A 24,642-nucleotide genomic window follows, 5' to 3' on the forward strand; every position below is an offset into this window, starting at 1 on the left:
GCTAAACACATATGTTTTTTAAAATTAAGAAATATATTATTCTAATATAACTTTTTAAACAACTTTAAATAATAATATATAATTAATGTAATAAGGGAACATAATGCTTTAGTTAGCTTTTTATTTCCAGTTTCTCGGCTGAGCAACGCGAACGTTATCAGAAAATTGAGCTTAGGACCTACACAAATTTAATTCGTTACTTGCTTGCTAATCTTTATGTTTGTCTGGTGTTTAGTTTGTGTATCCAAAAAAAATTTATACATTTTTCGGGCTATACATAAAAAATATCATCTTTAAACTCAAGGCGTGTAAAATCATATGTATGTATGTATTTAGGTTTAGTTTTAAACCAAGAAATATGGTAGAGTTTCCCGACTATTAGATACCCGTTACTCAGCTAGTGGAAATGCGAACGCGAAATTTAAAAATTCATAACTTTCGCTGCGTTTTTGTCTCTGGAAGATGCATCCTTAATCTCAACATACTAACTTTTATAGTTTCTGAGCTCGAGGCGTTTCGGCGACTCGGCTATTGATCCTGATCAAGAATATATATACAAATGCATAATTTAAGTAAATATTTGAATTTGTATGTATACATACATATGTACATGTGCGCCTCTATATCTCCTTATAATATTTGCCTTTTCAGATTTGGAAGCGGTTTAAATATGATCGCACATTTTTCGGCTAAGTTGCAAGCCTAATATTTGTTTTACTAGAAAAACTCCTAAATCGAGTACATACATAATGCTGTGTAGGTTTAGAAAGAAAAGAAAAGTATGCTAACTGTACCTTTCGAATTAAACCCATTTCATATGGAAAGAAAAGGGTACTGTTTGTTTTAGACTGCGCTCTTTTTTTTCGATAACTTGTCGAGCCAGCGCTGATCGATATCTGCCCTAAGTCGCACTACCCACAATAGCTATTTTTGTTATAGCTAAAAGAAGCTTAACGCGCAACACTGATATACACTGCGCTCTCTCCAGTTTTCACAATGATTGTGGAGAATGAAAGAACAGTCGATTTCTTGTATCCGAAGGGAAGACTAGTGACATTTAAATGCGCATGGAATAGTCTGGACATTGCGTAAAAAAGGAAGACATGTAAATAACGGAGAATAACGCAGAACACGAGGAACCGTATGGGAGTAGTAATTTCACAGTTCACAAGTTAATGAATTGAAAATATATGAGAGAGTTTCCATTCGTTTACCACGGTATATTTCTAAGCTAACATAAAAATAAACAAGTTGCATGTGAAATAAATATATAATGGAAACGGCGTTGGATCAAGTGCAACTTTCCTGTCTGCTGTGCGAGCAGACTTTTGATGCCACTGAGAAGCTGGACGAACACCTCCAAATACACTTTCCGCAGCCGGTGAGCACCGGTCAAACATGCGATCTATGCGGGCGCGCGATGCGATCCTCGCTGGAGCTGCACCAGCACTACAAAAGATACCATGAAGCCCATGTGCCCAACACAGAGGGACACTTTCAATGCCAGCTCTGCGAGAAGGTATTCCTGCTCCAGGATCATCTCAAGGTACACGTGAAGATTGAGCACGCGACCGATGGCTACCAACCAGATGAGAAGTCCTTAGATTGGCAGCACCACACTCCCAAAAGTCTAGACACAACAAACGATTATAAGCTAGATCCCATCTTGTGTCCTCCACCGAAGAAGAAGTATCCGCCGCGCTCCCCCTTCTTCAATCCGTAAGTCCAGATACCCAATTCATATCTGTCAATTATTAAAGTTGATATGTTTGCAGGAATCTTTGGCTAGGCGCTGATAACTCTTTTATGTAGAGGAATATAGAACTAGCATAAAATAACTTGGCAAGTGCTCACCGATTTATTGAGTCTAATGCGCCATCATCCATCCATTGTAAATGATTCTCAATTAAATTAGGGTCTTTCCCAAAACTATATTGGGATTTAAGAAAGAAAGCAACATATGTGCCTGTATATATGAAAATAAAACGCATTGCCTTATGATTTAATTAAAATTTATTTCGCTTTATATCTTGATGTACTCGTATGTGTATAAAGTATGGTACAGTATTTGTATATGGTTTTTCGATTAGTTAGCCCACTCAAAGAACGACAACTGCGCCACCTGAGGTACAGGGATGGGGTCTCTTTATTGATACAGTATAATATTCCTTCTAAGCTTAAGACATTCACTGCCTAGCAGTCCAATGAATGCAATACACAATACCAAATCTATTTCCGTACATTCGTTTGAAATAAGTTCGCTAACTACAGTGCAACAAAGCGCCTTTCCTTACACTTATAAATAAATATAGGTTTCTCTGGACTCCGGAAAATAAATACTACTGAAAACAGCAAACAATTGGGGTAAGCGATAACAATTTGTGGGGCTGAGAAGTTTGCAGAATGTTTGAAGCAGTTGGAACGAACAAAAATCGCGCTAAAGCATAATGTACAACAGTTTCGTTGGTTTATTGCATAAAGTTTCTATAATAAATAACAGAGCCATCCTCTTCTTCGGGAGCTCTACTGACTGGTTAGCTGAACTTTTGACTAATGTTCGCCCTAAACGAACTGGCAATATCTTAGTTTCTGTTGTGACAAGTTGGCTCTCTCGCATTTACTATGATCTTTAATTGATTTAATTTTATTTTTAGTGCAACAAATCAACAAATAAATAAATACATGCACTTTAAAATTACCTAAGCCGGGAGAGTGGGTTGGGGATGGGTGGTTATGGTGAATCAAGTGTATGTCTGTCCCGAACTGGTCTCCATTGTTTCGCGCCAGTGTCACCTCATTCGCTTCGCGCTTCTAGTCACCAGAGTCTGAGTTTTTAGGTTCTTAGAAACTCGTATTTATGCTGCATACAATAGTGGTAGGATATCCTGCTTATGTACTATTTAACCTGAGCCCGAATGTGTTGCAAAAATTCATAGTATGACAAACTAGATTCACTGCGATCGTCGGTTAATCTCTCGATGAACTGGCCCTTGGCCGTGCTCGTGTCCCTTTAATTTAAGATACAAAAATTAGCAAGGTTCTAACAACATTTTAATAGTGGTCCACTTACCTAATTATCTGCACCAGCGCAGAGTAGGGCTTATCGTAGTTGAGTCGCAAAATAAAACGCTTCAGCACATCGTTTTCGTTGCTCACAACATTTGGCAATCCGTATACATAGTCACCCAGCTCTGCAGTGGAGCTGATGCCTGAAATTAGAAACAGGTTAGTAACACAAATTGGTTGGATTTTAAGATCATACCCAGCACAGCCTCCAAAACATCAGGCGGCACATTAAGGCCGACATAGATCATTATCAGAGTGCCGCAGTCCATTAGGAATATTGACCGAGAGTCCAAGCTGTAGTTAAAGCGTTCGTTATCGAAGGTCAAAAATAAATCAACTCTACTCACTGTTCCGCGGACAATTGAAGACGCGGCAGCTCCGGCAACGGTTCATCCTCGTCCTCATCGTCATCCTGGTTTGAACTAATGTTCGAGTTGCGTGCGTGGTAGATCAACGCATCGATCTTGTACAGCTCCGGGTACACGTACATCATTAGCTGGTCCAGCGGTAGCGTTTTCATGCAGTCCATGGCGTAGACCCGATCATCCAGTCGTGTGCTAGTTCCCACACGGAAAGCGGGCTAGTGGAAAACCGAAATTAGCTGCGATAACTAAGATCATATGCAATAAACTCACGTGCTTAAGCAGGCCCAATATGTAGAGCGGGAGCAACGCCAGGCTGCGCGGCGCTATCAGCTGACCGGACTGTCCCGATGGCAGATTTTGTGCTATCTTAAAGGCATTGTAAACGTCGATCGTAGCGTTGATGAATGCATCGCGGGCGTCTGACAAGTTCGAGGCGACCGACCGGTCAACCGCCATTTTGGACAGCAGTCCGATGATAGCTTCCGTGTCTGCTGAGTGCATTACCTCTGGAAGCGAAGCGGTAACCGGCAAGCACACGGTGTGCACCCGGATTCGGCGCTCTCCTTCGCTGTTCGTATAGAGCAGCGCAGCTTGGAAGCAAATCGTTTTCGCGTCCGTCAGGCTCTCCTCGTAGGAGATCTGCATTCCATATCCCGCATCCGGATTCACGTTTGGCAACGAGAGCAGGTCCGTGGAGCGCACGAAGAAGTTTCCATGGAATGTATGCACCTGCAGGCCACGAGTGCAGCGGATTCGCATTACCGCCTCAAATCCTATTTTCCTGGTAAGATAGCGCTTGAAACACGACCGGAACGAATCTACCATGTGTGGCTTGGTCTTCTGGTAGAGCGGGAAGTGGTGTACACAGCCGCCGCTGTGTTTGCTTATGCCAGCTATAGGGAAAATGAAACTCCAATAAGTCTACGGTGCTCTATTACTCGAAAGAGAACTTAATGCAAAAAGGCAGATTGAATTTACATCACTAAGAGTCACTTACAAATGGTTGCCATGTCGCTGTACTGCTGGTTCATCAGGAAGAGATCACAGGCTATTTGATAGCCGGAGCACTCTAGGGCAAAGCGCTTGTAAAAGTCGGTTGCCGGGTTAAGGTGAGCAACGTCCTTTGCCGAGCGGTTGTTGGGATCTTCGCGCGGCTCCAAAGCTCCGGGTCCCTTATTGGGAAGGCACGATTGAAAGACGGTTATCCGTCCGCCAGACGCTTGCTGTAAGCAGTATTCACGATGATTAAGGTTCCTCTTTGCATAACTCAACTCACCATTAGCTTGAAAGCAACCTGCAGAGCAGCACCCAAGGCGGACCCCGGATCGTGGGTGTGGGCAAACCGCTTAGGCAGCTGCTTTAATAGATCGCGCACCAGTTCCTTGCACTCCTTCAGGTTTACCAGCAAACTATCAGGACGTGGCAGGAAGGGGTCTTCGATGTCCAGCAGCGTCATTTCGTGCGGCTGGTTGAGCCCCTCGGCCATGCTGTAGAAGTGCACGAAGCTGTCGAAGCAGATGAATCCCACCTGGGTCCTCGCGTCACCGGGCATCTCGTCTAAGTGCCGGTTGAGTACGGCGCATGCGGCCTCCAGATAGCCACTCTGCTGCGCGATTATCGAGACATCGAAGAGAAACAGGTACATGGCCGGCTGCGGCGGTCGCAACATGTACTCCGATGGAGCAATAAACTCTATGGTGCTAGAGCGAACCTCGGGCCTTCGGGTTACGTCGCCGTATGTCTTTGTGGCCGGATCAAATTGAAAGTCATCTGGCACTGCATGTACAAAGAAACATTGGATTACTAAATCCATTATATGCTGGGAATTCTTTTCAATTACATTCGTTAACTCGATAGCACAGATTGCACTTCCACATCTTGCTGTCCACGAAGTAAACGAAGGGATTTATGTAAGTGCGGCACAGCCGGCAACGCACAATGTTGATGCACTGAATAACAGGGAGGCTCTGTGGGAGGATTGCCAAGTTAAAGTCTTTAATATTATAATATATTGAATAAAATTCTTACATTGACATCACGGAAGGGATGTATCACAATACCCAGGGGCAGACGTGACTTCTGGAGCAGAGAGTTGCTCTCAGGGATCTTGGTCAGCGTACAGCGCATAATGCTCGGGCTACAGTTAATGGATTCGTGAAACTGGTTATGCAAAACCACTTTTGGCGGAGGCAACGTTGCCGGCGTTAAGATATGCCGGTTCTGCATCAGGTCAATAGTATCCTGTCCCCACAATCTGCTGAATCCCTGCTGAGCCACGTTTAGTGGAGCACTGGTTCCATAAGGGCCCCCTGGTGCACTCTGTGGTTGTTGCTGAGGATGTTGTCCGTAACCCTGAGGAGGCGCCTGTGCCTGATACTGCAGTGGAGCTCCAGCGGGTTGGGTTCCGAACATTCCCGGCGGCGGTGGCTGCACTGCAGGCTGAGGAGGTGGTGGCTGTTGCTGTGGTGCTGGTTGATAAACTTGGGAGTATGGATACGTCTGTGATGTCTGCTGAGCTGGCGGCATCATGGGTTGGGCTCCCGGCGCCGCTACATTTGGTAAGCTCGGCGGCCATACTGCTCCTGCTCTTGGTGGCGGCGGTGCATTCTGTAGATTGTTGTTTTGCTGACTCTGCTGCTCGGGGTTAGTTGGTGGGGGTACTCCGTATGGAATTCGCTGGCCCGCTGGTGTTGGTCTACTGCCCACCGAGGCACTTCCGTACATTTTGGCCGGATTTGGAGCCAAATTGGGAGGCTTTTGTACACTAAACGGCGTCGCCATGGCATTGGGAACTATTGCAGCGGCCTCTCCGCTGGCCGCCAACAGACTCTTGGCGTCGTTGAACTGCGGTGGACCCGTCTGGGCCGAGGCCACTCCCCTGCCATCCTTTTGTGTTAGAGGTGGGTACTGTAACTGAGTTTGGGGCTGTGGCAAAACGCTGGTACCTCCATTTGCTCGGGTGGTATTCAAGTTAAGATTTTCCAGATTGCTCGTCAAGTTGGTCAGGGATTGGTGCGTCGGTTGGGGCGAAGGACGCAGACCCGACGCAAGGGGCGGATTGTTCAGCGCTGCAGCAATTGGTCCTTGAGCATATTGAGGGGCAGCTCCTATTGGCCTTGGGGATGCAGTACGCGAGGAGTTCGCACTGGACGCCCCATTGCTGCCGTTCGTAATGGGTGGTCCGTTAACGGTGGGCGGACGCAGATGGGGCGGCAGCGTGCTAGGCGGCAGTTGCTGCAGAGGTGTAGCTGCTCCAGACGTGGGCGGCAAGAACTGGTTCGTATTACCACTCTTGAACTGCTGCGGCGGTGGCACATTTCCTGCCGCTCCTGCTCCCGGAAAAGCTGCTGCAGGGGGTGGTTGCTGGAACTGTTGTGGCTGCTTCTGTGGTATATACTGTTGACCAGGTGGAGGACCACCTGGCTGCTGCGGAACGCTTCCTTGCACACCATTCACAAAATTGTTTCCGTTCAGGGGCATAGGAGCGTGGGCGGGAGGCACGAAGTTCGGATTGTAAGTCGACATGCTGCTAATTCATAGGTTTGTGGTCTGAAAGATGAAGAATTACATTTTGTTTAGTTGCTATCTTATCACTGGCGAAGGTTGCGTTGCTGCCGAACATGCCGACATGAAACTAGGAATTATCTTATCGTTCAATGCCAAAATACGAGTAACATGAACAATGTGCGGCTGATAAAAGTTGTAAAGTTCTCAAGCGGGATGCTTTTCCCGCTTACAGACAGTGTAGAATTTGCAGTGATAGCTGATCAAATGGAATGCGAAATTCTGCGCTATTGGAGCTTTGAAGCTAGACTGGCTGCGTAGGTAAATGTCTTGATCCATTGTTTACAGAACTGTGTCTACGTCAACAGTAAGTCGGAAATAGGGTGATAATTTCATATCATATTTGGCTGTTTAAACAGCTTCGACAGCAGATCGTTATGGGTTATTATGTGATGAACAACGTGTAAGTGTGCGTGCCCCAAGCACTTGACCTCGCCATCAACGATCGCAGAAGGTGGGTCGGTTTGGTTGGTGACCCAGATGCAGTGGAGGCAAGCAGGAAGAGAAAGGATTCGTCTCCTGAACAAAGCGAATTTTTGATGACGTGCCTATTGGCGAAGTCAACCCGCCACGCCCACCACCCCACCACCCACTCAAAGAAATTGGGGCAATCAAGGCATATCGAATGTGGTGCCTACAACATGGTAACCAATCACTTATCACCTTCCCGAGCTTCAGTTTTCATTGGCATGAAGTTCCTCGACCAGCACTTGCACTTTGTAGTTGCCTCTTCTTCTTGCGCCCTTGATTGGCGATTTTGCTGCGGACTATGAATTGGCTTTTCCGCCTTTCGTTGTGAGACAAAAAGCGAATACAGGTGTGGAAACCACTGGCTGGACCCTTTGTTCTGGGCTTTTGTTGAGTCCTTGGCTGGATTTTTCCCCGCGAAGGAAAATTAAACGATTTTCGCACTTCCCTACGCTCTCTCCACTCCCAAAACTTCCTTCCGCACTAGTTTCTTTCTTACACGATTTCAAGCGCTCCTCGCGTGCTCCGGATGGATGCGAACACGTCCTAGATTGGCAGGCGGATTCTTTGGACTTGGCGTCGTACGCTGCTATGCACAATTAACTTAAATGCAAACTTTTTGCATTTTCCGGAGAACAAAAAATTTTGAGGCCACGTCAATAGTGTGACCGTGCGTTTTAAAAAAGAGATGACACTGCTCTAGGTCGCCTATCGATTGCAAATAAAAGGCTATCGATACCGAGGTAACATTATTTTTGTAACAATTCAAATTTAAAACTAAACGCAATGTTTATCAGAGAAGATAAGCAAAGTATATTATAAAACTCTGTTAATGATAGGAGTATGTCGCATTTTATGTATCGTATATTTCAATGTTCATAAGCCCGAAATCCAAAATCCATCACAACTGCTTAAAGAACAAATCGCTTTATTTGCAATATTTGTATCAGTTTCAATCAATCTGCTTGGGGTATTAGCTCAGTTTCTCAATTAACACGTTGGTTAAAAAGAAAATCGCAAAAATATATACAAGTTTCACCCGGGCTTGGATATAAGTTCCAATTAAAGCCATTGGGATTACAATTCTTTTATTCTACGGGGTAACTAGTTCGTTAAATATTACTTTAAATCAATTTCGAAGCGTATTTACTTTATTCGTTTCATTTTGCGTTAACTTTGCGTGAGAGTAGTCGGTAGATTTGCTGTGTGGGTGGTGTTGCTTTCTGGCTTGTAAGTTATAAAGTTATAAATTAAATTTAATGTTTATTTTTCACCGTGTCTAGGAGTTCGGTTTTCAATTGGATTCTATTACAGTAAGGTGTAAAGGTGTGTCAGCAGCGGACTTTTGGTAAAGCTTTATTGTTATTATTGTGACAATTGGAATTCGAAACATAATACTAAAGGTAATCGTATTTGATTAATAAACTATGCGACTGGAAAATCATTGTGCACCGTGTGTTCTATGTCCGTGTGTCTGTCCTGGGGTCTTGAAAAGAAGCGAGGGGCAGTATCTGTCGGATACTAGCGTGTCGGTATTGTATTTTGTCTATAGCAGAGTCTTTTATTTCAAAAATAGAATCTCTATCCTTAAGTAACTATCATTTTGTAATCTACAACTTTTGATATATCCCATTATGTATTGGATTTCTTTCTTTGTTGCTAGTTAGTAAATGTTAGTAATGTAAAAGGTATTGAATAGGTGTCATTGTGTTGCAGTTTACTGCGATTGCCTTTGAAACACACTAGTACTTAGTAGTAAATAATAATCGTTAATTCTGTATAGAAACTGTGAGTGTTTGATTCTTCTGTGTCCGCTGAGCTTTCGGGCTTGACTCGCGTTCCAACCTAATGAGCAGAGCTTTACTCTTTTCTTTTTCTCTGTGTATATTATTTACAATAACCAGACCCTGGAGCCTACATCGTGGATCTCCTTCGCCAGTTCAGTTGTTGCTCTAACTTTTCCTGCATTCGTTACGTTGTATCGTCAGTGTTGAGAGGTTTGCGCACTTGTGGAATTAAACATATAGTTGAGGCTCGTTCTTGATATGATCCATATATATAGACGTTTTTGGTGTTGTTGCTCTCGATGTCAGTCGGAGGCATTATCTCTTGGCCTCTTTCTCCTGCAGATACATGCGCTGACTCAGCGGCTTGGCGTAGATCCAGTTGTCGCCCACGGGCTTAAAGTGCTGTGGACGAATATTATCTATCAACTGATTTACCCTATATCGTGGTGACGTACCTTGTGCTCCCAGGCTAGATCGTATTCCTTGCGCACCTTGGCTTGATCACGCTGCTGTTGCTCCACAACGAATTTGGCAGTTGTAGCGCGCTCGATGTCATTGAACCTGCGGAAGAGCAACGAACAAAGAGATTACATTTTTCATGACACGCAATTGAGGGTCAGGGAATAATTGGTATGGCAGATTGGTATGCTGTTTACTTGAGTCCCGCTGTCACTTCCTTCCAAACGCGTCGCGATTCGTACTCATCCTGCTCAACGATTGGTCGAACTTGTTTCTTAAATATGGGTATGCGATTTACGTCGACGAATACTTCGGTTTTCTAGAAAATTCAAGAGATTCATTCAGATTCACTATGTGGTCAACTGATTGGGATTGGGTGTAATACTGAACACACAACAATCATATATATATACATATATAAGTACAGATAGCAACAATTTGAATACAACGTTGGACAATCAGGCATAGGGTTAATTTGTGGGTTCGATTTTCTAGACAAACAAAGTAAACACACAGAGGAAATGCTCCCGAGCTATTTAAGAGAAAAGCAGAAGAATCGTGGATAGTAAGTAGAGGTCTAGGTGGGGTTGTGAAGGGTGGATGTGGCTGCCAACTCGTGGGGTTGTTTGTTGCAGCGTTTTGGCGCAGTATGCGGAGGAAAAAGTACAAGTAAAGGATCAACATTTACAGAAACCATATATAATAGTACACTACAAACATTAACAAAACATATTTTGGACGACTTACGTTTTTATCATGCCATTTGGCCTCCATCAAACCACTCCACTCGCCCGTAATAGATACGAAAGGCTTCTTTTCGCTCGGCGCATAGACCTACGGATTATCCAAATTAATAACCAAATCGAAGGTGCACATCAAGAGATAGTCACCTCCGCCGAGACCCTGTTCCGTTTGCCGCCATAGAATGGCTTGGTAAGGAACTCCACGTTGGCATAGTATCCAGACTGCGGACACTTGATCTCCACCGAACCGCCGAGCTCAATCCAAGGCACCGTAAGAATAGACCTAGGTAATGGAAATATTCATCAGTTGTTTGTAAGCAGAAACACTAGATACACGTTCTCACCTGCCGTAGCCGTTGGGGAAGGTCACTATGTACTCCTCGCTGCGATCCACCAGGGTCACAACACCCTCACCTATGTTATGAACTCCAATGGAGAGCCCCAAGAACTTCGACTTGGTCCATACATGGGCCGCAAATGTTATTTTTTTATTATAATGCTCCGCATAAAAGGCAGAAACTGAAACAAATAAATGCGTAAGTGATAAACATAAGAAAGTCTTGTCTATATATATATATATTACTTGGCGGATGGTGAGACACTTGCTCAGCTAGAAAGGTGAGTTGATCCCGCCGGCACCAAGGCACTGGACCGTCGCGTACCTCCTGAGCGTCTTGGGATATCCCTAATATTAAGGAAAACATGTAAGTGGTGGACAACAGTAGCTTGTTTTGCATTGCCTACCAGGAATGTCCCAATGGCACTGAAATACTTCTCCCAAAATTGGATTGTACGGCTTCTTGGCTACTGCACTTTTGCGCCCAGCATGGTAAGCACTCATATACCAGCGGCAGACCTGGACGATTCTGTCGCGTGGATCATCTAGATCCGATATTCTATTGGGTAAGATGCTTATAAGTTATATTATTGATGTAACGCCTTGAACTTGACCATACTTTATAAACAGATCGGGATGAGCAAAGTAATCGGCGTACATCTCCAGCAGCGAGCGGCGCTCCAGAATAAACGTGGGCAGTACCACTTTCGTGAGGTCCATGCCGATTTTAACCTGGGACAGCAAGTGCGTGATCATCGATCCGTGCGCCTCCATACTGAGGTCCGTCTCCTCCTCCTCCTCGTACAGGGCGTCGTAGTCTATTCCGTTATCATAGCTGGCACTTCGGGAACTTACTGCGGTCCTCGCTGTCTTAATGCTGGTGTCCGCATCGGCAACACTTTCATCGATCTCTGGCAGCGTTTGGGGGGCAACTGAATCGCCCACAGCCACTGGCTCGGCATTGGCAAATCCATCCGGTGCCTTTTCATGCGTAGGCGATGTGGTTTCCGCAAAGCCTCGCGTTGCGCTGTTCAATGAAAAATGAGAGTGAAATCAGGACTTGTTGATTAGGATTCCGGCTATGCCTTGGATAAATCTTTAAACATAATGTGCGTGTAAGGCACGGGGCACAACAGCATCCTCAACCCACATCCGCCTCCTTTGCCACCTCTGTTGCTGGCTTCATTTGCAATTTATGAGGGAAGCACTTACGTCGACCTGGCACACATATATGTACATTCTATACTGTACATTCTCACCTCAGGCTAACGCGTCGGACCCACTTCTTAAACATGGTGGTTTCAGCCGCTGATGCTGGCCGTATGCGTTACTGCACTCCCAGCGCCTGCATAATTTCGGGCATAAAACGGAAGCTACCGAATCGAAGCGTAGACAAAAGCCGCCGAATAGTCTATGCTATTTACTGGAAAACAAAAAAACTACTGAAAAATCCAACGGAGAGCCGAGGGGGGCCACTTGCACCCAAAGGAGCTCTTTGACACTGCGAGGCGATGACGAACGAAACTAGAACTGACAGGCATACACAAAGGCGACTTTAGCTACGACTAGGCCGAAGGATGTCGATGACGAAGCGAGTCGCCGACGACAAAGCGGTGTCAGCTGTGCCAACAAAGCTTCGAAGGGAGCCCGTTGAGACGGAGGAGAAGGTTTTGTATTTATTATTTACACGCGACTTGGCAGAAATTACAGGCTGCCCCGAAACTACGACTGCGACGAACTTCGGGCATTGCATTTTGCATGCGCTGCTTAGGCGCATGCGCCTTTCCAAAGGAGAAGGAGGAGATGTAGAGCCGGAGCGGGGGGTTCCGGACTGGGGGCAATGAATGCGTAATATTAGCACGCAGCACACATCACACATAACATAGCACGCTTGCCGGCTGCCGCATCGCATCTGATTGATGGCCAGTCGGCGCACTTGGTCAAGGGGCTGTCTTAGTTGCTACTTGTAAGACCTGCACAAATGGTCCACTTACCAGCCAATCGGGGAGCTGCCAATGCTGGTGAAGGGATCGTCGTAGGCATCGTAGAAGTCATCCTCGCCCTCGCTGCTCGAGTATGAGGTCGCTGGCACAACTAAACCCAAAGGAGCGGTGGTGGCTGCCAAGATTAATGCCAGATTATCGGGGGTAATGCAAATTGAGCTTTCGCATTGATTTCGAACCGCTTGACCCTGGCTCGATGACCAGTTGCTTGGCCAAGAGCACTCACCGTTCTCAGTGGCCGAGTCTTCCTCGTCGTCGACCAGCTCACCCTTGCCTATCACTTGACCCTCTAGGGGTACCTTAAGGCCACCTGCCTGGATGTTGTTACAACTGCCCATGGCAACTCCACTGGTTGAGGAACTAGTGGAGGCCGTGGCCGGTGGGCCGTTGTAGATTCCATTTATGGGGTGGGCCATGTTTTTGGCAATCTGCAGGCTGACAATCGAGTGCTTAATGTGATCCAGCATGGCCTGAAATGAGAACTACGTATTAGCCAACGGGAGTGGTGAAAAAAGTGGTTTGGCTTTGCCAAAGTTTGCAGACGAAGTGAGCAGCTGCCATGGGTGGCCAGCTGCCGGTCGATTGACATTCTCTCAGGCTTTTGCATCTGGCCGCCTCTTAACCCTGAACTTGCATTGGAAATCGATATGAGTGGGTGGCCCAGTGGGCCTGGATATACGATTCCAACCACAAACTTCACTGGGATAACAAACACACAATCCCGCAACGAATTCTCTAAATTTCCTGCACTTCAAGCAAATCGAACTACATTTGAGGTTTAAAGGCTAAAATTAGCGCTAATCCGCAATGGAGTTTCTGGACCCACAGCTCCACAGCGCCGACAAGTTGTGCGCACAATTCGAAGAGTATAAAAAGAAGCGTGAGGAAGCGCACTTGGAGATGAAGAACAAGGTGAACACCATGCTCAATTTGAAAGCGGATATAAAGGAGCTCAACGAAAATATGGAAACGCTTCGCGTTGGAATGCAACAGCTGGATGACCAGCAGAAGGTTCAGCTGCATCAGGGAAAGCTAATGTCTCAGTCGATGTTTGGTACCATTGAGGCTGCTCCTCCAGATGAAGGTCAAGTCCCTTTGAAGGACGATGATACCATACCGAACAAGCTGTTGATAAAGTGCGAGGTAAAAAATTGTCTCTTTGAGAGCTGCCAAAGACGAATAGACAGCCAGTTGCTTTTGCTGCACTACCTCTGTGATCATGAGAACAAGGAAGCTTCCTTCCAGCGCTTCCTTCCCGTAGGAAAACATGAGCGGGCTGTGCTTTCTTTTAAGCCGACGAGCTGTAAGAATCCTGATAACCAGGTGTTGGGGCTCCTGGCTTACAATGCACAACAGTTATTGATATCCCAGCGACAATGTGAGCCCTATAACAGATTCCTGCTGAACCAACACTCGCACCTGGAAGGTCACATCCCGGTGGTGGTGCTAATTTCCCAGACATATCCCAAATCGGCTCTGCGGGATAGGCGTTCACCAGATAGCCCTGTGGCTAACAGCGAGTTCGTCCTCTGGCTGGTTACACCCAGCGACGGACTGCAGTTGAACGTTACGCTTAGTCTCTATGGAAGAGATGTTGCACTAAAAACCAGCTGTGTTTTAGGTGTTCGAAAGGTTAATAATAACTGGGACGCGGACTATTACATGGCAGTCGACGAAAGCTACTGGCGTCTGACGTACGCCGAAGTGGAGAAACTTTCAAACAACTTTCGTGACGAACTGCACCTGGAGGTTGTAGTTACTGAGGCAGAGGGAAACGTGTAACCGCTGTTTACTTACATTTGCGTTGTCCTGGAGTGCCTTGCACTTTGACTGCTCCACCGGATCGGTCAGCTCCGCGATGCGTTTGTCCAGCAACTGGGCAGGACAGAGAACGAGAAAAAATCACAATAAATTGCATAATGCCTGCATTACGTGGCACAATACTCACGTTCGTTTGCTCAATCATCAGCTGGAGGTAGGCATCTGCCTCGGAAACACGGCGCGCCACCAACTCCAGGTGGTTGGGTCTTCTGCCGCCTGTTCCGCTCCCGCCACCTTCCTTCGTGTAGCCACCGGCGATGTAGAAAGCGCTTTGGCTGTCCCACAGACGCGACCGGTTCGCGTGGCGTCGAATGGTGTCCTCCAGGCGGCGCACCCACTGCTCCCGCTCCTCGTTGTGTCGCGCCTGCAAACGTTTGGAAAGTTGGCAAGTTTAGTGGGCTCCTTTGCTTGTGTGTGGGTATTGGGAAAAGTTTTATCGTTACATCAAGGCAACAAAGTCAAACAAAAGGTAGAACGTGAGGACCAGACAGTGGTTTCTGGGTCGATGCCCGGATACCCTTTTCCGGTAATAGAACGAAAACTCTGCTTTCCTAGCGGATAGGCCATCATGCTTGCTTTATATCTTTTGCTACGAAACCGCGAATTGCTAAAAGAAACGTGCTGCCCTCTTGATCTACATAGTTCTTACGTATACCACTAGACGTCATAACAAATCAATGCAAGTGTGGAATTAAGAATGACCTGGTTCTTCGGTTCATAAAACAAGTAATGTTGTATTTAAGCTATTACCGTGATTTCTGAACTATTAGTGAAACTGTTAAATATTGTTCTCGGTCAAGCTTTCCATAGACAATCTTTATTTCCATTTACTTAGGACAAACTTACCTGAAAGTGGAAGGTCTTATGGTCCACAGTGATCGTGAATGTGTTGTCCTCCTGGTCGTCGATTCCGATTAGCGCATCCTTTAAACGCACACAACCACGCCTCACGCCCTTTATCATCTTCTCCTTCGACTGTAACAGAAATGCAGTCGGAATTAGGCAAGTTCATTAAATCGCAGCTCGTGCTGTCAAAGGGCTATTACGCGTGCTATAAATTAATGTATTCTAATCAATGCTTGGGGGAAATAAAAACAGTGGTCGGCGTGCTGTTCACGCTTAAATGTTCGCCAGCGGTCGAGGCGGTAGAGCTGCAGTCCACCAGTCCCACGCCACCTAAAGGATACAGGCCAGCGGAAGCCCAACACAAAGAAGCAAAATGGAGGCGACAGCAAGTGAGCCCCTCTTGGACTTGTCAAAAAACTGTATCATGCCTTCAATCGAATTGCAGGTCCAAATTTGCAATCGGTGGTGGACATTCCCACGATGTATAAGGATCCCTGGTACATGATCACCGTGCTGGTCCTCTATCTGTACTTCGTCACCAAAGCGGGTCCGCAGTAAGTTCACATGCTAATGCCAGAGTCGCTTGTTTGCATGCGGGTCAGTGGACTGGACATTAGCAATTCAGTGGATTCGCTGGCTTACTTATTTAAGAAAGAAGACCTTTAATCCCTCGCTTATAGTTTCATGGAATGGCGCAAACCTTACGAGCTCAAGCGGCTGATCTTGCTACATAACTTCATTCAGGTGGTTTCATGCATATATGTTATAAAAGAGGTGGATATTTGCAGTTTACAGCAGCACCATTGGCTAATTGATTTTTCTCCCGCAGGTCCTGTACATTACGGACAACACCATATACATCTTTTGGAAGTGCCGCGACATCGGGAGCAGCCCAGAGCTCGTGAGGCGGTACTACAACTTGGCCTACTTTCTTTTCTGGCTAAAGATCTCCGAGTTGATTGAAACCGTGATCTTTGTGCTTCGCAAGAAACAAAACCAGGTGTCTAAGCTGCACATCTTTCATCACTTCTCTACGGTAACGCTGGTCTACGTACTGATCAACTTGAACAAAAATGGTAAGCTAGCCGGCTGCTGGGTGAACGATCATTTTCATAAATGCGTTCAATTTTACAGGTTCTGCTGCTTACTTCTGCGTGTTCTTGAATTCTATCGTCCACGTTATCATGTACTCGTACTACTTTGTGGCGGCAGTGGCGGATAAGAGCTTGGTGCAGGCCCTAACCCCAGTGAAGAAGTGCATCACAGTGATTCAGATGACACAGTTTGCCCTCATCCTCACGCAGGTTGCTTCCCAGCTGGTATTGTGCGGCATGCCGCCCCTAGTGCTCCTCTACTTCACCACCGTCATCGGAGGCATGTTCTACGGCTTTTACGACTTCTACAATAGTGCCTATCAAGCCTCGCAGCGGCGCAAGAGTCAGACCCCTCAGCCAGACTCAAAAAAGTAATCCCATGTCCACAAATCACGCAATAAAAGGGTACCAACAAGTGTGTATGTGTATCCAAATGTATCTATAGCAGATAAGATAAGACTGCGGGCCATGGGGAGTTCGTTCTGGGTGCGATATGGGTTTCAGTCAGGAGGTGCACTGCAGCCACTCACCGTGTAGTAGGACAGCAGACCAGCATTCTCGTCCAGAACGAAGAAGCGGTACTGCCAGCCCTTCATTACATTGGTCCACTTGCTTAGCGTGCCCTCCAATGTGCCAGATCCACCACTCCCGCTCTGGGGCGGTCCCAGGCTGGGGACACTTCCAGTGGTGCTGGCCATTTGATCCAGCTCCCGTGACACGGCCACCGCCTCCTCCTCCGCCTTTGATCCCTCTGCGTCCTCGTGGCTGAAGGCTTTCCTTGTCCCCGGGCGCGGACCTGCCTCGTTCCCTGAGCTCTTTTCTGGCCAGGAGCTGATGATGACGCAATGTTGCTTCACAACTCGCACCCGCAATCTGTCACAGCCTCAACTCCGCTTGGAATTTGCAAAACAAAGCAAAGCCCTGCCAACTATCGATGTACGTAAATATCGATGATTTCCAAGCCCTCCTAATCGCAGCACGAGTGTGGCCGCTCGGCGACCGCTGGAATATACCACCTACTACTACCATCTAGCACACCTTACAAATTTGGAGTCATTTGGAAAATGGTAATATACAAAATAAGCTAGCCATGAAAATATATCCCTGTTTAAAGCAATACAATAATATCAGGATTTTTTTATTAAGTATTAAGTATTAAAAGGCTTGTGAAATTTTTAAGTGCGAATTCTCTTAGTGAAAATATTCAGTCGTTCGCTATCGATAAATACTGGCATTTTGCAGAACGGTCACGCTGTTATATTCAGCGTAGTTTATTTCGCGGTATTAAAATGTATATACATTGTTAAGTTTGTGTTGTTTAGGATAAACAACAAATAACGCTACTTATATAGAAGAAGTTGTAAGGTTACCGTGAATCCTTTACATCGTAACACTTAACACTTTAAATATTGTTTGATTTCAGGAGCAACATGTATCCAGTGTCCTTTGCGGCATTTCAAAAGTTAATCGTTAATTTGTCTGAAATTGCAAGTGAGTTGAAAACTGCCAATGGAGACAATAGAACGCTGGCCGAGTGGAGCAGATGGTACTACACAGAGTTCTACCGGAATCCCAGCATACGGGCAAGGTTCCCTTTTAAGGTGGCGCCGTGTCCAAGGCGGACACGCGACAACTTGCTTAAAGTACCGGAGCCAGGAGGAATTTCACAAAACGAGGTTGCAAACGTAGCAGCGCCAGGACCATCTCAAGTAGAGCGACCCGTATGCGACATCCTAGTTGAAGGTACCCAGTCGAGGACGCTCGCTGAAACCGCGAAACCAAATGATGCAGTTCAAGGCGTTGCAGTTGAATGTAAACCATCAGGATCGGAATCTCGAGACGTTATTGTTAATGTGGAGAGGTGGGTAACATTATTTTCGAGCACAGCAGATGAACCAGTTTTGACTCATTTCAGATGTGGCGCCTTCATCTTTCCGGTATCCTTTGATGTATTCCTAAAGTGCATCAACAAGATGTTACTGTTCAAAAAAATTGTCAGGAGCATAGAGCATTGCCTGGTCCTCCTGTCCGATGATGAGTGTCGTCTTCGTACATTGCAAAGGTTCTACAACCGTTTTTACATGTATCCAGAAAAGCGATCTCCTACGAATATCTTTAATGCAACGACAGAAATCCCTTTGGAAAAGTTGCTTGAATCTGGCAAGCCGCTGGACAAGAAAGCTATCAAGAATGCGGCGGAGCTTGCTGCAATTAAATCGCTTAAAAATAAGTAAGTATGAGAAACTCTTAAAATACTTGTTTTTTACAATCAATATTTCACAGTTCCATCGTCAGCTTCGAGCTATTTAAGAGGAATATGGCAAACTTATCGGACATTGTGGAGCAAATGAGGCAGCTGGACGATAATTATGCGAGCAAGGACGTCCAGGAATGTGCCCTAGACTATTACCTGGCGTTTTACATTACTCCGAGGATACGATATAAATACGCATACAAATTAAAACCTTGTACGTCGACTGTCAAGGCCTGCATGCTGGCCATTCTCGGGAAAGATATTGCCGAAAAGCTTAGGCAAAGCCTTCCTCAGTTAGCTAGTCCCTCGCCGGGACTTGATTCGCGCAGGCCAAACACCTCATATATTACTGAAAGAAAAGGTTTATTAAGTTCGCAGAATACCAATGACTCTTCACAAATCCAAACTAGTCCCAGCATGGAGGTTGCCCACGATCCGAGTGAAGGTCTGTCCCAGTTAGCTACTCCTACTCCAGATCACGAGCTACGTGTCGTCAAATCTCCCGAGAATTGTGCTGGAGAAGCTAGTAGCACGAATGAAGGGCTATCGAGGTCCCATAATACTTTTGAAACTTCCGAAAACCAAGCTAATCTCAGGAACAATGCCAACAAACTAAGCAGATGTATGCCGGCATTAACTTCGCCAGAACGCCATCTGCACAGTTCGAAAGCCCCCGAAATGTCCTCTAATGTGCTAAGTCCTCAAGTCAAAACCCATCAGAGGAAGGAGGTTGCCGAAAAACAATCGGATAGCGCGCCCCAGTTAGGGACTCCTCCGTTAGTTTCTGAACTACCCATGTTCAAGACACCAGGGAGTCTTGCTTCAAAAACCAGAGATTCGGATGAGACACCAGCTAGACCTGAAGAGATTACAGATTCTACCGATGTGTCAGAGTAAGTTAGCGTAACCTGAATTGTTTCCATAATTTTAACACCACTTTTTTAGGACTTCCTTTGTGACAGATGTTGAAGTGGACCTTAAAAAGTAAGAAAAATATAAATTACCATTTTTTTTAATTTTTGAGTAATAATTTTTCTAAAATTTTTAGACATGGACGCTTTATTTTTCCCGTATCACTTGAAACTTTTCGGCAATATATTAACTATGACGAGATTATCCGAGCAATTCTAGTAAATAATCACATTAAAGACGAGCATCAACTGTCAAAATTAATTTCTGATCCTTCGCACCCACAATGCAAAAAATTTTTCCGCCAGTTTTACAATAAATTTTATGCGCGCAAAGATGTTCGTCAAAGATTCAAGTATAAATTCAATTGCCCCAATCCAAAGATGCTGGCTAAGCTAAATCAAAAAGCTAAGCCATTGGATGAAAAGGCAATTTTTACAATGAATCGAACAGATAATGCAAAAACACCAAACGAACCTAAGTCCCAGGTACCTTTCACTCCTAAAACAGCAACAGAAAATTGTCCACCAAATCCCATTTCTTTAGAGATGTTCAAACGTCATGTGAGCAATCTCGACGATATTGTTAATGAGATGCAAAAATGCGATGAGTACAAAGAAAAAGGCAAGGAGGAGGTGATTCAGGACTACTACGAGGGCTTCTATTCTGGACCAGAGATGAGGGAGAAGTTCGAGTGTCGATTTAAACCATGTCCCAGCAAAAAGATAAAACAATTGCTAAGTTTTCCACCGAAAAACAAGGAGCTACACCCAAAGGATCCAAATTGCCAGGTGGCTTGTACCACAGAAAACCAAAGCGATGAAAGTTGCCCTCAGTCATCCAGAAATGTAGTACAAAAAACTCAAAATATCACCGAAGAGGAGTAAGTTAAACCTATATTTGTTTTCAGATATAATAGTAATAAGTCATGAATCCAGCAGACCAATAGTTGAACATGAAAATATACCATCCACAAGGACGCCTAGTTCTAATGTCGACAAGCCCGGAGAAGAGTGTCCGCCATACCCTGTATCCTTAGAGCTGTTCAAAAGTCATGTGAGCAATCTAGATGATATTGCTAATAATATGCAGAAGTGCGTTGAGTATAGAGGAAAATCCAAGAATGAGGTTATTCGGGACTACTACAAAGGCTTCTATTCTGGACCAGAGATGAGGGAAAAGTTCGCGTGTCGATTCAAGCCATGTACCGGCACTATGCTACAACAATTGCTTAGTTATCCAGGGAAAAATGTGAATGATTGCCTACAGGAAACTGATTGCCTGGCGACGGGCACCACTAGAACACCTCTCAAGGAAAGTTGCCTTCAGTCCAAAAGCGAAGTGACGTTACCTGTTCGCAGAAATGCTTTAGAAATCTTAATGGGAAGGTATACCAAAATTTACTTTTTACTTTTTTTTTCGTATGTGTAAAATAAACCTTATAATTGCAGCAGAAAAAGAACTGAAGTCGCAAAGATAGCGATCAATAAGCCGATGACTACACAAAACCAGTGTCAATTACAACCAGAGCCTATTCCCGAAGACGAATTAGTTGTCCCAGAAGACGTCACTGAAAACCAAGGCACACAGCCACTGGAATTGCAGCATGAACTAGCCGTTACGGAACCCTTAAAAGATTGTAGTCAACTAAATGCTGAAAGGCTTTCTGAATTATCGAGGTAAAGAAAATAATGTTTAAAGGATTCAAGCACATTTATGCAACACGATATTATATTTAGCAAACAGAAGATCGAGTGGAATTATACGGCCCATAACTTTCACGATAAATTGTTTAATAGTGTCAACTGCCCAGTAACACAAGCATTTGTAAAAGAACAATATAAAAGGTATTCCGTATCTACCGGGCATATTGTTGCCGACACTATGACTGCTGAAGACAATGAGCCACAATCGTCTTCAAATTCGGTTGACCTAGGTGTCCGCACAGCTCAAAAAACAGCAACTGACACACAAGCAACTGCAATGCGTAGGAATCCGAAAGCGTTGGAACAGAGTTCAGAGCCAACGAAAGAAAGTAGTTCAGTTAATTTAAATAATAACCTTGAAAATCCGCCTAAGCTTGAAATGATCCATGCTGAATCATCTAATAATTCAAGCAGACCAAACACTGATTTTGAAGCTGGATCGACAAAAGTTCCGGAAGATGGAGCAAGGGCCACAACCCAAGGTAATTCCGAAAATGAAACCAGTTCAGTAGAGAAAGGAGAAAATCAATTTCTTCTAGAAAGAGCAAAGGAATTATTTTTTGCAGAAGGAAGCAAGGTAAGTAATTAAATCTAATTAAGGAATGCAAAGCTTGATTGACCCAAGTCTCATTTCAAATAGGAGCACAATCTTAAGTATTTGATTTGCACAAGTGAAGGGGTGATGAGAACCATTTGGCGCATACTCTACCAACTAGATCTTCAAGAATTTTCCTACTATACGAGCATTCACGATGGCGAGGACTTGTACAAAAGCGAAGACAGCTTACACCTTTGCTTTAGACACGTCGTTGACCATGGCAACTGGCCTGTAAATCTATTCGTCTTATTGCCACGTTTTAAGCACCTGCTCCACAGTAAGGGAGTGCAGCTGGATAGGCTAAATCTGTCCAAAATATCTCCTAAAATTGTTAGCCCTTGGGAATTGAGTTCCTACTCGGATTTCGATCACATCGTTGCACAGGAGTACATTCATCGCACTGGCGAGGAAATTGAGGATGTGGTGCAATTGTGTCAAGAGAGAGAGAAACTATACGCGTGCTGTTGGGCTCACAACCAGTGGATACCACGAGTTCCACAGATCGCAGATGAGACACTCAATGCTGAACTCGGAGAGGTGGAGCCAGTTATAGAAAGGATTTTATTGAGTGAGCGCTATTTGTTAAGATTTGTTTGACACCTGTACAATATTTTAATAATGTATTTATTTACAGAGGAAATTTGTGGCGTAAAAGATGGGGATGCGAATACACCAACTGAAATAGTATCAATTCCCTCAAGTCCAAGTACTGTTTGTAGTAGAATATCGACCCAACCTTCTGAAGATAAACTTAGTCAGCAGCCCTCACAGCTCAACAGTTTGAATTTTGTGGACGTGACGGGTGTTGAATTAGCTTCGCAAGTACCACAAATGGTAGTCGATCCTCTAGTAGCCAACGAAATTGAGGAAACATCACAGGTGCCAGAAACTCAATATGATGCACCAGCGTCATTGCAAATGACATCTGTCAAGCAGGAACCCATCAGTTTTCTTAATAACCAACGAGCATTTTGTGACTCCGAAAAATGTCAATGGGAACACATTACTTCCGAGGAGCAAACAATAGACTTGGACTCCACCGAAAGTGATGGACCAAGTCTGTCCTGCTTTGCCATACAAAATCAGAATTCCGAGGATCAACTACTTTTTATTCCGGAGGATTCTGTGCACGCAGAGGATCATGATTACGTTAAGAAAACAGAAGTGTCGAAGTCCACAGATCCTGCACAACTGGAGACCAACGTAAACACGTTGAGCGTTCGGTCTATGCCAGCCTGCCAGGTTTCTGTGATTCCTAAAAAAAGACAGGCGGCCAGCCCACGTTTGAATTCCAAGCGAATGAAACTGATAAACGATAAGGTTCCGCAACTAAGACACGAGTTTCAGCCGTTGCCAATGGGTGTGAAAGTGGTCCAGAGTAAAGCGCTTAGCCTTCCCGACTCTCAAAATATCACAACGAGTCAGACTCCAAAGACCAATCCCACGGAAAGACCTCCCCATCACCAAGTAAACATCACTCCATCGCAAGAATTCGCAGTCGGCAATACACTGTTGGAATGCTCCGAGCTACAAGGTCTACTAGATGGTAACGATGTCAGTGCTTGCAAGGTAAATAAAGAAGATCATCCTGTTTCTAGCAACGCTTGTACCCCGAAGCGCCTTGCCGCTTCCTCTCCTCAAAGCAGCGTTATATTCCGCGATCTTGAGCTATTCAGTTTCTATAAATCGCTGACGCTAGAGCAAATAATTAAGTACCGGATCGAAGGACCTCTACCAGGGTCAACTTATCAGAAGGCGTTGGTCAAGATCAACGATAAGTTGTGCAATGTCCGGGGTCCTCTGATCTCCAGTCTATTTCCCTACCTCTCATCCACATTGCGATCTGATCTGGAGCTGGTGCTCCATGATTTGGGAGAATTCTGCTACAAACGCAGCTGGCCGGCACATACGGATGCCACAGTGGACTTTCGCAAACGGGTTTTATTCTTATTTATGAACTTAAGCCCGAGATTCGCGCCCTTTTCCATTAAGTTCGATAATGAATCCAGGGAATGGGGTACCTGCATCGAAGCCAATGCTGCTGATAAGTCATTGGACCAACGAGACACTACCTTCAACGCAGAAGAGCTTATCAAGCCAAACATTCTGAACAGTATCGAACAGTTAAAATGTAAATCGGTTACTTAATATTCACCGAATCCATATATGGTATTATTTATTATACAAATTTATTATTTGAATAAATATTTTTTAACGTTGCCTAAAATTATTTACATTTTCTGTATTTTCCAGACTCGGCGACGTTCACGGAAGTAAATGTGTATTTATTGTTGACAATTTGTTTCTAGATTTTTCGTTAAATATTCTTATTTGTAGCCAATTAAGTGGTTCTTATAAAGTTTTGATTATATTAATAGAAGTAAAATTCTGTTAAAAAAAAGCTTTTGTTTGTTTTTTATTTGTGTGCACAAAATGAAATGAAGAATACAGACTTCGAAAAGCAAACATATATTTTTGAAAATAATTCAAAAGCTTCCAAAACTCTTAAATGTCGAAGACTCATGTACAAAATATACAATAAATGTTTTTCACTTTGGAATATCTGAAAGTATATATTTGTCTCTTTTAATTCGTTAATATTCGTAGAGTAAAAGAGTGTAC

General features: G+C 44.7%; 6 protein-coding genes across 14 annotated transcripts; 4 read left to right on the forward strand and 2 right to left on the reverse strand.

Moving 5' to 3' along the window:
* Positions 1–886: 886 nt before the first annotated feature.
* Positions 887–2,012, forward strand: LOC117135658 (uncharacterized zinc finger protein CG12744). Its single transcript, XM_033296041.1, has 2 exons — positions 887–1,719; positions 1,776–2,012. Exons 1-2 carry the CDS (start codon positions 1,274–1,276, stop codon positions 1,810–1,812), a joined length of 483 nt encoding a protein of 160 aa, XP_033151932.1. The 5' UTR covers positions 887–1,273; the 3' UTR covers positions 1,813–2,012.
* Positions 2,013–2,123: 111 nt separating this feature from the next.
* Positions 2,124–8,148, reverse strand: LOC117135656 (protein transport protein Sec24A). The gene is made up of 10 exons (XM_033296039.1): positions 7,963–8,148; positions 5,460–6,980; positions 5,272–5,398; positions 4,708–5,207; positions 4,429–4,654; positions 3,702–4,324; positions 3,414–3,646; positions 3,263–3,360; positions 3,071–3,209; positions 2,124–3,008 (listed from the first exon to the last, which is right to left on the reverse strand). The coding sequence occupies exons 2-10, from the start codon at positions 6,954–6,956 to the stop codon at positions 2,897–2,899; spliced, it is 3,555 nt and encodes a 1,184-aa protein (XP_033151930.1). The 5' UTR covers positions 6,957–6,980; positions 7,963–8,148; the 3' UTR covers positions 2,124–2,896.
* Positions 8,149–8,596: 448 nt separating this feature from the next.
* On the reverse strand, positions 8,597–17,506 carry LOC117136063 (oxysterol-binding protein-related protein 9). Of its 2 annotated transcripts, XM_033296712.1 has the most exons (15): positions 17,084–17,506; positions 15,460–15,588; positions 14,741–14,977; positions 14,590–14,667; positions 13,019–13,262; positions 12,784–12,907; positions 11,409–11,816; positions 11,197–11,348; positions 11,036–11,137; positions 10,797–10,971; positions 10,600–10,735; positions 10,457–10,543; positions 9,907–10,028; positions 9,706–9,811; positions 8,597–9,652 (listed from the first exon to the last, which is right to left on the reverse strand). In XM_033296712.1, the coding sequence occupies exons 1-15, from the start codon at positions 17,249–17,251 to the stop codon at positions 9,566–9,568; spliced, it is 2,355 nt and encodes a 784-aa protein (XP_033152603.1). In that variant the 5' UTR covers positions 17,252–17,506; the 3' UTR covers positions 8,597–9,565. The 2 variants fall into 2 exon arrangements, with proteins under 2 accessions (XP_033152603.1, XP_033152604.1); XM_033296713.1 differs by lacking the exons at positions 12,784–12,907; positions 13,019–13,262; positions 14,590–14,667; ... (1 more) ...; positions 15,460–15,588; positions 17,084–17,506 and adding an exon at positions 12,049–12,098.
* Positions 13,396–14,735, forward strand: LOC117136064. Its single transcript, XM_033296714.1, has one exon. The coding sequence runs from the start codon at positions 13,600–13,602 to the stop codon at positions 14,572–14,574; it is 975 nt and encodes a 324-aa protein (XP_033152605.1). The 5' UTR covers positions 13,396–13,599; the 3' UTR covers positions 14,575–14,735.
* Positions 15,731–16,991, forward strand: LOC117136066 (elongation of very long chain fatty acids protein 1). Its single transcript, XM_033296715.1, has 5 exons — positions 15,731–15,848; positions 15,905–16,013; positions 16,140–16,233; positions 16,289–16,535; positions 16,594–16,991. The coding sequence occupies exons 1-5, from the start codon at positions 15,833–15,835 to the stop codon at positions 16,926–16,928; spliced, it is 801 nt and encodes a 266-aa protein (XP_033152606.1). The 5' UTR covers positions 15,731–15,832; the 3' UTR covers positions 16,929–16,991.
* Positions 17,507–17,767: 261 nt separating the features above from the next.
* LOC117135782 (protein telomere ends associated) lies at positions 17,768–24,434 on the forward strand. Of its 8 annotated transcripts, none has more exons than XM_033296257.1 (12): positions 17,777–17,913; positions 17,977–18,414; positions 18,469–18,783; positions 18,837–19,700; positions 19,753–19,791; positions 19,856–20,599; positions 20,655–21,104; positions 21,171–21,395; positions 21,456–21,999; positions 22,063–22,588; positions 22,655–24,189; positions 24,274–24,434. In XM_033296257.1, the coding sequence occupies exons 2-11, from the start codon at positions 17,984–17,986 to the stop codon at positions 24,166–24,168; spliced, it is 5,652 nt and encodes a 1,883-aa protein (XP_033152148.1). In that variant the 5' UTR covers positions 17,777–17,913; positions 17,977–17,983; the 3' UTR covers positions 24,169–24,189; positions 24,274–24,434. The 8 variants fall into 8 exon arrangements, with proteins under 8 accessions (XP_033152153.1, XP_033152148.1, XP_033152149.1 ...); XM_033296258.1 differs by having other exon boundaries at positions 20,658–21,104; XM_033296255.1 differs by having other exon boundaries at positions 17,778–17,913; positions 21,168–21,395.
* Positions 24,435–24,642: the final 208 nt, after the last annotated feature.

This window comes from Drosophila mauritiana, chromosome 2R, assembly GCF_004382145.1.
Source record: "Drosophila mauritiana strain mau12 chromosome 2R, ASM438214v1, whole genome shotgun sequence".
Classification (NCBI taxonomy): Eukaryota; Metazoa; Arthropoda; class Insecta; order Diptera; family Drosophilidae; genus Drosophila; species Drosophila mauritiana.

What these genes read in the sequence shown, in the direction of transcription:
- LOC117135658 (XM_033296041.1), top strand. Translation starts at nt 1,274, where the DNA reads ATGGAAACGGCGTTGGATCAAGTGCAACTTTCCTGTCTGCTGTGCGAG. An exon ending in CGCTCCCCCTTCTTCAATCC is followed by an intron (nt 1,720 to 1,775) that starts GTAAGTCCAGAT and finishes ATATGTTTGCAG; the next exon opens with GAATCTTTGGCTAGGCGCTG.
- LOC117136066 (XM_033296715.1), top strand. An exon ending in GTCACCAAAGCGGGTCCGCA is followed by an intron (nt 16,014 to 16,139) that starts GTAAGTTCACAT and finishes CCTCGCTTATAG; the next exon opens with TTTCATGGAATGGCGCAAAC. An exon ending in GCATATATGTTATAAAAGAG is followed by an intron (nt 16,234 to 16,288) that starts GTGGATATTTGC and finishes TTTCTCCCGCAG; the next exon opens with GTCCTGTACATTACGGACAA.
- LOC117136063 (XM_033296712.1), bottom strand. Translation starts at nt 17,251, where the DNA reads ATGGCCAGCACCACTGGAAGTGTCCCCAGCCTGGGACCGCCCCAGAGC. An exon ending in GGCAGCTCCCCGATTGGCTG is followed by an intron (nt 11,817 to 12,783) that starts GTAAGTGGACCA and finishes TTCATTGAACAG; the next exon opens with CGCAACGCGAGGCTTTGCGG. An exon ending in GAAGTGACAGCGGGACTCAA is followed by an intron (nt 9,812 to 9,906) that starts GTAAACAGCATA and finishes GCTCTTCCGCAG; the next exon opens with GTTCAATGACATCGAGCGCG.
- LOC117135782 (XM_033296255.1), top strand. Translation starts at nt 17,984, where the DNA reads ATGTATCCAGTGTCCTTTGCGGCATTTCAAAAGTTAATCGTTAATTTG. An exon ending in ATTAAATCGCTTAAAAATAA is followed by an intron (nt 18,784 to 18,836) that starts GTAAGTATGAGA and finishes AATATTTCACAG; the next exon opens with TTCCATCGTCAGCTTCGAGC. An exon ending in GTTGAAGTGGACCTTAAAAA is followed by an intron (nt 19,792 to 19,855) that starts GTAAGAAAAATA and finishes TAAAATTTTTAG; the next exon opens with ACATGGACGCTTTATTTTTC.
- LOC117136064 (XM_033296714.1), top strand. Translation starts at nt 13,600, where the DNA reads ATGGAGTTTCTGGACCCACAGCTCCACAGCGCCGACAAGTTGTGCGCA.
- LOC117135656 (XM_033296039.1), bottom strand. Translation starts at nt 6,956, where the DNA reads ATGTCGACTTACAATCCGAACTTCGTGCCTCCCGCCCACGCTCCTATG. An exon ending in ATCCCTTCCGTGATGTCAAT is followed by an intron (nt 5,399 to 5,459) that starts GTAAGAATTTTA and finishes ATCCTCCCACAG; the next exon opens with AGCCTCCCTGTTATTCAGTG. An exon ending in TGTTTTGGAGGCTGTGCTGG is followed by an intron (nt 3,210 to 3,262) that starts GTATGATCTTAA and finishes TTCTAATTTCAG; the next exon opens with GCATCAGCTCCACTGCAGAG.